The sequence below is a fragment of the Poeciliopsis prolifica genome, unplaced genomic scaffold, assembly GCF_027474105.1.
Source record: "Poeciliopsis prolifica strain line A6 unplaced genomic scaffold, Auburn_PproV2 SCAFFOLD004, whole genome shotgun sequence".
NCBI lineage: Eukaryota > Metazoa > Chordata > Actinopteri > Cyprinodontiformes > Poeciliidae > Poeciliopsis > Poeciliopsis prolifica.
The window spans coordinates 475,088-485,916 of NW_026562379.1; the positions used below are offsets into that span (position 1 = coordinate 475,088).

A 10,829-nucleotide genomic window follows, 5' to 3' on the forward strand; every position below is an offset into this window, starting at 1 on the left:
TCTGGTACATATACCACAAGCTGTCTCACACGCCACTCAAAACTTCTCCAAAACTTTATCTTTGAACTATTTGTTGTTGTTTGTTCCACAGTGCTTTATGGCGCCCCACAAAACAGTTTTATTTAAGAAAAATGATGTTCACATTGCACCCCAACAGACACTATTTACTGATAAGTTTGCTTGTGAAGGAAATTAGCTGCTCTGTTTTATTTAGGAGTATCAGAGTAAAGGGGGCTGAATATAAATGGATGCCGCAGGTTTTAGATGTTTATTTGTTAAAGAGAATATACTGTATCCTTTTCCTTCTGTATCTATGTTTTTGTTATAACTACTTTAGTAGTTTTAACATGACAAAATGCACAAAAGGTCAAGAGATTTGAAAACATTTTCAGATGACTGAATGTCACCTTCCTTGAGAAGGGAGATAATATTTATGAGGAATAAGTAATTACTTGAAATGATTTTCTAAACATTGCCACAAAGAGTTTCACATCATTACAGAAATTATTTACTGCCATTTATTTATGACTCGTAAATATGCAAAGGATCTTCTTTAGAAAAATCAGAATGACACAGAGGAAAACCACAATCCGCCCCATTACATCATCTGACTTCTGTGAAACTTTGGACCTTCTTCTCCTTCCTCCAGTTTATTGAAATACGAAACAAACATTTGTTTTCTCAGGTTACCGGGGAATAGGCATGGAAAGAACGTCAGGAGACACCTCCAACTATAATTAACATTTTTATTACCAAATCTGAGCCATAAATCTCCAACCGTATCAGAGCCAAATTAAAATCACTAGATTGAAATCAGTCTTTGTGAGAGGATCACTGTTGGGGAATCAAACTAGATGTTATTGTAATATTTTGGTAAATTCCCTTTGACTCTTAGATAATTCTACTGTTTTATTTTTGTGTGAAAAAAAAAAGACTTAGATCAAGTAATTGTAATTTATTTTCTGGTTTAAAAATTATTTGACACAGGTGCTTTAAAACTATTGATTATGCTTGACAGCAGCTCAGTAAGAGAGATGTCACTGCGAAGAGCAGAGAGTGACTGTTCTGGTCATGCTCTGAATATTAAGATGATAATTAAATACATTTAGCTTCTCCAGACACATCCAAATGACTGTCTATCAACTCTTTATGAATCTGAAGTTTCTAACGCTGGCAGTGCAGTCATTTGGGTTTTTATTATTTCTTACTTTGTTTTAATCCATTTCCCTCATAACCTGAAAATGCACACTATTTACAAAAACAAATATTTCTAAATTGAAAAAAAATGTTGCTGTGAAGTAAAATCATCTAAGAAAGATAGCACACCATATAAACAGAATTTTTTTTTTAAAAAGCCAGTTAATGCACATTTCATCACTAAATCAAGGTGATTTATAAGGCAAGCGAGGCAGAAACAAAAAAGAAAAAAATACACATTCATAATAAAGTATGTATAATATGTATAATGAAAGAAATATACTTCATTTGCACTTTTCCTCTTCTTGGCTTGTACTCCGTATCTGGTGTGAAGGATTCATTGTTCAGCCTGCTCTCTGGAGTGCTTTTAAACAAGTCTTTTAACCATTGTCACTCGTCATGTGTGTCCAGCCTCAGCACTGATTTATGCCTCTGCTGAGCTTTCTGAAACTTCAGTCAGCTGAATGTCGAGGCCACAAGCTCTGCTATTCAAGAAAAACCCGGATATCCAAAAGGACGGCTTAAGCTGTCTTGTACTTCATCATCAAGCTTGACATCAAACACCCTGGTATAAATTATTGCCTGTTTGTGGTATCTGTGGTGAGCCACAAAACAGGTCTGAATGTCTGGAAGTTAATAAAAAAAAAGCTGAAAAGCCATGAGGGAAAATGGTCTAAGCGAACACTGAGCCTGCGTTTGGCATTTTCTCATATTCCTGAACATCAATTTAATTGTCAGGATGAATCATGTGGCTTTGCATGACAGGAGCTGTTACTGAAGTCGCATCAAACACTCCGCTCCTGGATGGGGCGCGCTCAACCGTTTCCCCTCGACGACCGCGGCAAGGACAGAGGTAGCCTTTCAGATGCATGCGCACCTTGCTGTGCAGAGAGGCGTAGATGAAAGGGTTGTAACACGCTGAGCTCATGGCCACTAAATGGCAGCAAACCTGCAGGACGTTTATGTAGCGTTTCCCAATGATAAGGAACTCTGGGTCCAAGTCCAGCAAAAGGTTCAGCACCTAAACAATAGGAGACACATGAAAAAAAGTCTTTCATTTAGAATACAAGATGTCATTTTGTGCCCAAATAGTTCAGAGTTTTTATTGTGAGGTTTTGTTCAAAATTTCATAAAGAAATGTCATGTCAACGGTTATTTGCACAGGAAATGGAGGAAGAAGGCGATGCACCCCATGATCTTCCTGTCTGAAAGATGGGAGCATCTGAAGTATTTCCTGTGACTGTAACTGAAACAAGTGAGGGGGTGAAAAATTCAACAAACATAGTGCCACTTTGTAGCACCATCACGCAACTGTTACCTTAAGTTGTTATAAGAAATGCTGTATATATCAAGTATGCTGAATTGAAATTGGGTCTCTCTCTCTCTTTAACCCAGCTGAGGTCTTAAGAGATGGGATCATTTGACCCCCGCCCCACACTGGTGAAAGTTCAACGAGGCTTAGCTGTGTAACCTTTTCTGTTCTTTATGGTTTAATGTTGGCAAATACTGAAGTATACTAACACCACGCAGTGTAATGAAGTTCTGCTGAAGAGAGATAGGTGATTAATAATAATTGTGGAGATACTAAATAATGAACTGATTGCAATGCTCAGGGCTTATGGGTGCTGAAATAAATAAATAAATAAAAATCAAAGTTCCTGAAGAGAATCAGTCCATTCACAAAGGTTGAGGTTGACAACCTCTGTAGACTTAATGAAGTGGCCACTTGTTTCTAAATTACACACACAGATAAAAACGGGATCATTTGAGACATTTCTACAGAACAAACGTGTTTATTTTATGGTAAAATTAAATAACCTCAATGAATTATTTTTTTTCTTAGATAACAGCCTCGAACCCAAAAGCAAAAAGCTTATTTTCATAGTTCAATTAGGCCAACTTGAAACATTTACATTAAGGAGAATGGAAATTCATTTGAAGCCCAGTAAAATTAAAGAGACCAACCAAGCTCATTTTCCTTTAGTTTTATTCTGTTTCATTTGCAGAGACTATTTGCATGAAAGCTAATTAAAAAGGGCCTGAAGGATCCTTTCATAATATCCTCATTCATTATAGGAAAAAGAAGGACATTTTTTCATGTTATTATTGGTCAAAGTCATTAAAACCTGATGAGGAGGGTCTAAAGACTCAAATGTGTGCAAGTTTACACTCTCCTGGACTGAATTAGCTTCAGCCTGTTGGACCAAATATTAGAGATGTCTAATAATTAAGGATGTCCAAAACATTACCTATTGCGGGTAAGTTATTAAACCCTCAGTTGCAGAAATTGAGTTTAAAAAAAGTCTTAAGTCCCTTTGAGTTTTTCCATTGAAAAACTGCTTTTGCAGTTTCGAAGATGCCAACGCATTCTGAAGTGTCAGTGAGGTGATTTTATTTGACCTAATTAACATAATCTACTTTCTTTGATTACTTCCTGTTTATCAAAGTAAGTAATCAAAGTATTATTTCCTTTATGAAGACAATTTCCTCTTTGTCACATGAAAAAAAGCAGGCAACAGTCCTGAAAGTTTGCAAATGTGTTGGTCGGCTGCATGGAACACCGTTGTTGTGTAATGAGTCTTTCTCACCTGGTAAGCTTTGCCACATAATCAGAGTGATCTTAAAAAGATGGCCTCATCAACCACTACTCTGTGTAACTTCATCCTCTCCTCAGTCCTTATAATGATGAAATCCTAATATTTTAGTCGTCATAGCTCATTGAGAAAATAGTGCAGGATTTGCAGACTCTATTACTTCAACGTGGCTCTCGGTCATAAATGATGCAGGAAATATAATCTCGCAGGCAATATAAGTTTCATTTTTGGCCTCTTCCCTGCTGCTGTGTTTATCGTTTGCTGGTTGATACAAATAGAAGTACATTCAGCTGAACCAGATAGAAAAGGGGGTAATTAATACATAAATACATAAATAAATAATAAACAGTAAACACTGGTAAACATCAAGTGGCTAGTTATTTGGTTTCAGGTTTGCTTGTTTGGTAATTACCTGCAGGGGCAGCCAGCACAGTGCAAATGCCAGCACTGAGGCCACCAACAGAGTAAAGGTCTTTTTTCTTCTTTGACTCCAGGGCTGTTGACTGCTGGATGGCTCCCCAGGCACTGAGTAGCGCTTGAGGCTAACAGTGATGGCACAGTAGGAGATGCTGACGGACAGCAGCGGGATCATGTAGGAGGTTGTGAGGATGAAGCAGGAGTACAGCAGCCGCAGGTTGCCGCTGTCGGGCCAGAATTCCTCACACACCACCAAGTCGATCCCACTGGGACGAAGGTCCAGGTAGCGCGTGTAAAAAGACGGGGGTGCAGCCAGGGTCAGAGACAAAAGCCAGACACCCAGAGTCACAGCGCCACAGCCCCAGACAGAAATTCTTTTCCTTACTGGGTGAGCTGCGATGAGGAAATGAAAAAACGAATGGAAATAAACAAGAAGAAACGCATTAGGGACTTATTGCTTTCAGATCCATTTCAGAGATCAGGCTGGATAAGAGACAGGCTTGGCTCTCCCGATCAAGAAGTGTTTTAAAGAAAACGGTATATTGTATTCCTCTATGCATATTGTCAAACTAAAGGGCTTAAAAAACTCAAACTTTTGGTTTGAGTTAGGAATCCGATAAGAAAAAGTTAACATTGAAGAAAAGCACATTATTCCTTTGAAATAAACAAAACCAAAGCATTTTTCTTGTTTTAAATTCATTAATGTTTCCAGGAATTTCTAATTAGTAATCCATCACTTCCTGTAAATATGACTTGATAAAAAGGCCCATCTGCTTTGACATCTAGTCATTACACATAATGAGCATCCATGATTATCCTGCCATTACTATCAATAAGGAGGATTTTGGTAAACTCCAGTATATAGTGGCAACAGGTCCCCATAACAAGCAATAATTTTTTATTTAACCCTTATTTCAACAGGAAATAAAGTACCTGCAACAAATTCACATTCCAAAGCACAAATGTTAAGTTATTTACCGACGACAATGTAGCGATCAACAGCGATGGCTGTGAGTGAAAGCACCGAGGCAAACACTGTGGCACACTGCAGCAAGGGCACCAAGTGGCAGAGCGGTTGTCCAAAAGCCCAGCCGTGGCTGTCGAAGGCGTAAGACACAGTCAGTGGGACACAACTCAAACACATCAGCAGGTCGCCAGCCGCTAAATTACCAATGAAGAAGTTGGTGGCATTGTGGAGTTTCTTGTCTACCAAAATGCAGGCCAACAAAAATGAGTTTCCAACACCCGCCACGACCACCACGAGGCAGTAGAGAGGCAAAAAAAGAGGTTTGAACCGTTGAAGAAGCTCCATCCCAACAAACATGTCCAGTGGGTCACTGTGATTGAGTCCTTGGTCTTTGTTGCCTTCTGGTCCTCCTGTTGCTTGAGTAGCGTTTCCAGTCAAACCAAAGTCCTTATTCGTAAAGATGTCCATGTCCGTGCAGCTAAACCTTAAAAGAAAGGCAAAAATTAATCATTAACTACTCAAATTTGATGAACGTAATTAGTCATTATTAAGGGATTTTAATGCCATTGCTAGTCTGACTAATTTATAGTTATTGGATCTAAAACAAGACAGAATTAGTCACTATGACTATCTATGACGGTTGCATGATTAATGGACAGGAGTTAAAATTTTATGGTTTAATTCTTGAACAAACATGTATGGCACAGAAAACTCCTGCAAACCAACACGTTGTGCTCAAAACAGACCACAGGGATGGTCTACATTTTCTTTTATAACTGTGCTAGCTCCATTTAGTGGGGTCGATTGTATTGTAAAAGAAGCTTGTTGCCAGAAGATGAAGCACAAGGCAGCTTGAGCTGCATCATGCTGTGTAGATCGGCTGAGAAAAACAGAGTGCGACTGGAAAAATGATTTACTTGCAGATCTATTTTTATGTCTAAGTTTGAGCATAAATTCTCCTGGGAAATCATTTAAAATATTTTTTTGACTTCTCTTGGGAGCGTTCTAATGTGAAGGATACACGTTTACACTCCAGCGCATCGCAACCCATCATGTGTTGGAACGTTTTACTCACTAGTGGATTTGCTTCGAAGAGCTGCCAAATCCCAACTCTGGTTGCTGCGGCATGCAGCTGTTAGATATACAGTGAAGCGCGCACCAGCAGAGAAATATTATGAAAAGTGTGAATTTATCAGGCTTTTAGTGTAGTGTTAGTAAGCACTCCTATCAAAGATTAGCTGAGTCCTTTTTAACATAATCCAGAATAATAAAAATCCTTATTTGCCGCAATTGAGCCGAGATGAAAACCATCTCTTTCATATCATCTCATTCAATTTAGAGTTCAACAACGAGAAGAGACGTGCTTGGAAATGTTAATTTTAAAGACCTGCCTACAAGAGCATTTGGCAGGAGATTTAGTATTAATGGAAGCATAATTGTGTTGGTTCTCACTGACAATTTCAAGATAATATTGTTGACAATAAACCTTTAAAACTGAAACTCGCTAGTTTTCAAATATTTAGTACAATTCCACGATCTAGCATTGTTTGAGATTATTTTATATGTTATTTTTGGCTCCATATTCGATGGCATTTTTCTCCATTCCCGTGAGGCCCAGGACCGATGCCGCTGCTCCCCATCTTCATGTGACTTTTACATTTTGGCAGCAAATGAAAGAGCAAACAGCTGCAGTGGCTACAGAGTAAAAAGCCATCTGAACCTAAAATGATTTTCAGATGCCTGTGAAGCTTTTTGTCATTTATGTCAATTGCTCCCTGTATCCAAAACAAAACTGTGACCTTTACCCATACATTAGTGTTTCCAACATGTTATTAAAACTAAATTGCGCTTTAGATTTACTTGAAGACTTAAGGATTGTGAATGTCAGGATTGGCTACAGTCTATGGACAGTCTACTGTGCGTACCTTGAGTTTTTCATTTGAGTAGAAATAAAAATTGTGTTTTGTTTAAAAGCCTCCTGTGTGCGTTTATGCGGCGTATCTGTGTGTGTCAGGAACACGCCATCAGTGCGCTGTGCAGCGTTACTGTGAGCCAAGTGCATTGTGTGCGTATGACACGAACTTGTGTGGGTTTGGTCTGTGCTGGTTTTGTGTGCCGGACGATGCGTGTCGGGCATGCGGTCGTGGTCCTGGGGGCCAGATGCAGTGAGAGTTTTGTATTTTGTGCGCGCCCTCCGATAATCTCCTGCAGGCGCCCCTGGTGAAAGCAAGGCGTTTTATTTACTAATGCTGGTTATTCCAAGCAGCACAAACATCCCTCACAACACAAAGTGCTTCACACTAGCTGAGACATAATTATTAATCTACTGAATACAGATTGGTGCTGTCACTAAACAGATTACCCACGAACTAAAAAGGTTTGCAACAGGGAAAGCATGCTTATCTGTGGACTGGATGTGTGTGTAGCTAAAAATGCAGGGCTTTTATTAGTGCCTCTTGAGTCTTTTGACATTTTGACACATTACAACAGCAAACAGCAGGATCCAAAGCATTCGGCCCTGTTCATGTGGGAACTTTTGTTTCACCCTCAAAAACAGGGAAAATGTTTGTGGTAGTGCTGAAGCTGCTGCAGAAAGAACCTCATTGATCAACGTCAAGAAATTATCTGTGTTTCTCTTGTATTTCACTGAAAAACAACATACTCAGGATGTTTGTGTAGAGTAGGGTGAGACCAACATACGGGACCATATGAGCCCCATTGCCACAAGCACCTATTGGTGGCAGTGTGGTTTGAAAGTTGCTAAGGAATGATAGAAAGATGAGTGAAGCTAAATATAGAGTGAGGCAAAAGAAGCTGCAGAAGACTGGAAACCAAGGCTAGCTTTATCTTCCATTAGGACAACAACTCTCAGCATAATGCCAGAGATACAGATTAGATCAAATCAAGTGCAAAGGTGCAGAGACATGCTCCAAAATATTTTCAGCTGTACCTGCTGCAAAAGTTGTTTCAGTGGGGTTCAACACAAATACAGATCAAACTTTACAGTTTTATTTGTGGCAGTTGTTTAAATCATGCATTCTTTTCCCACTTTGTAATTGTTTATCAATCAATTGTTTATGTGGAAGTCATAAACGATAAACATACAAATTGCAACAAAAAGCATTGGAAATTGTCTGTAGCATTACAGAATGTTTAAAAAAAGTGCAAAGGTGCAGAATGCTTTTGTGCAGGAAACACCTTAATCTACAAATCAGTTGGTTAAAGTAACAGTAACATCAGGGGCATTTTGTCTTCTTGCCTCTTGTGCACATTGTATGACTGGGTAACATTTGAACATTTTGGTAAAGCAGTCCCCTATTTTAATTTTTTTTAAGGGACAGGTCTGTTGACTAAATACTTTCATATAAGATTCAATAATTTTTTTGAAAAACACTATTGTCAAGTGATGAGATTTCACTAAAGTAGGATCAAGTTGATGCTACTTTGAGCTCCTTTTACTGAGCTGTTTCAAGGCTACATCACTATTATGCAAATAAGCTGCTGCTGGCTGTGCCTCCAACTCGGCGTTGGGACTTAATACAGCGGAAAATGGCTGCAAACAGATGCTCAAATGTACAATAACACAGCTTTCACCCCATCATCACGGAATGGTCAGAATGACCATGGATACGCTTTTATGAGTATTTTTTTTTGTTTCTGTAGTTTCGAAAAGAGACATCCACTTTACATCCCTGTCTTTCAAGAATGACATCTGCTTCGCTCTTCCTGAGAACTGAGCTGGGACAGGACAGAACTTTCCTGCAATCGAAGTCTTTTGGTAAATCCTGTCGTCTACTGTCAGTAGTTTTCAAAAGAGTTCTTTGTTAAGTGATTTGTGAAAACTATCATTTTGTTTCATGGCAATACGGCTGAGACATTGCCATTAAAATGTAAAATGAAGCCAAGCAGCTCTGCTATGCGTGACTGCGAGAATACAGGGGCATATATTGTTCACTGCAGCCAACAACAAAACACTAGTCTTTTCCAGCAGCCATTGTACAGTGTCTACATCAGTAACACCAAACATACAAGTTTTCGAATAATGAAGTGAGCACAGTTCTGTGGGGATGATGAGGAACTGGGCTATATTGGGGTTGCTATGTGAAGAAGAAGTGCTTCACAAATGACTCAATAGTCCAGAGATTTTTGAAACAACTCATGTTTCAATCCCCCAAAACTTTAACTAATAAGTTGGATGTTTTGTTTTATCCTTTGAACTGCTTGTGGAGACCCAAATGCAAATACTGTGATGCTATTTTGCATAACAGGTCCACTTTAAGTCAGTGTCTGGTGCTGTGGTTTTGCAGGTTGCATCTCTAAGTGTCCATATTACGTAACTACTTCCAGTTTCACAGTTTTCTGGGAAAAAACTGTGAACAAAGCCTTCCTGTCTTACACTTGCAGCATCCAGGCAAACCGGGGCAGTGCTTTTGTGTAAGAACAACAGCAAAGTGTCAGCCTCACTCTGTGTTTTAAATGAGCGAACATCCGAAGAGGCACAACATGTTTTGCTTCATGTTGTTTTCATCAGTAACATCCAACAACGCTGTATCAAATATTTATTAGCAATAAATTTAGCTCTTTATGAGGACATTGGTGTTTTTGTTCACTTCAGCTGAAAAGTTCTGCGTCCTTATTTCAACAACATGAAACGAAGCGTCTTTCTAAAAAAATGTAAGATGGTTTAAAATGTTTTTTTTTTCAGACATTACAAATTGTTAGTTTGCTTTCAAACAGTGGAATGATTGTTGCCTTGAATGTACTTAACAGATGCTACATTTTATGAAATGCTTTGGGTGACATTAAGTTAATTTTTTTCTGAAAAGTGTGTTCTTTATGTGAACAGGTTTGCTTCTGTTATGGTTATACATTTGGGTATATTTGCAAGGGATTGATAATATATGCAAGGCTTTTTGGTACAACCATTTCTGTAACCATTACTTGTCATTAAGATCCAATTGACCCAGTATTAGAAATTATTGAATCTCATTCAAGCATTATTTGTCGTCTGCCTTGTTGTCTCAGGCTACAAAAATTTTTCCTTCATAATTGATGATAGAAATTTCTTTTTGCCTCGATTTCCTTTGTTAATCACTAGCATTAAGGAGATACTAACTATTGTCAAAGGTGCAACATTGTATTTTTTCCAAGTACATTGTACAATTTCATAGCACTGACGTTAAAGTTATTTAAAGTGTCTGATAGATTTTAGATCATAATTTGATATGTTTCTCTTTCTTCTTTGCAGATCATCTGAATACTAAATGAAATATGCTGCATAATTATTTGTGACAAATTAGATTCTATGAATTTTAAGTTCTTAACAAGTAGTGATTTCATGCAGTGTTACTAAATTGTGCGAATTAGAGTTGAATATGACGAGGAGTTCTTGTAACACGAATCCCTGTGGCACTGGCTTTTCTCGAAACTCCTAACTTCCGATGAGCGATTTGTCTTTCAGTGATAGAGTCGGCTGCACAGACACACATTTATAGCTCTTCGCTGCAAATGAAAATGACTCAGATGAGTGATCAATTCTTAAACAGATGGACCCACTTGAATGACTTGATATGTGCACCGAGGAGACACTGCAATCAGCCAAGTGGGAATTAAACGATTCTTCACCATCAATCCAAAACTTGTTGGTAACCATT

The 10,829-nt window shown here is 38.5% G+C and overlaps 1 protein-coding gene across 1 annotated transcript in view; it reads right to left on the bottom strand.

Moving 5' to 3' along the window:
• Window positions 1-600: 600 nt before the first annotated feature.
• si:dkey-202l22.3 (7 transmembrane receptor domain-containing protein) overlaps window positions 601-10,829 on the bottom strand; it is a 12,642-nt gene continuing 2,413 nt past the window's right edge. Inside the window, exons 2-4 of the mRNA XM_055028661.1 lie at window positions 5,187-5,659; window positions 4,204-4,601; window positions 601-2,218 (exon numbers count right to left, since the gene is read on the bottom strand). Coding sequence (XP_054884636.1) covers window positions 1,925-2,218; window positions 4,204-4,601; window positions 5,187-5,643 — 1,149 coding nt within the window. The 5' untranslated portion in view covers window positions 5,644-5,659 and the 3' untranslated portion in view covers window positions 601-1,924. The remainder of the gene's footprint in view (window positions 2,219-4,203; window positions 4,602-5,186; window positions 5,660-10,829) is intronic.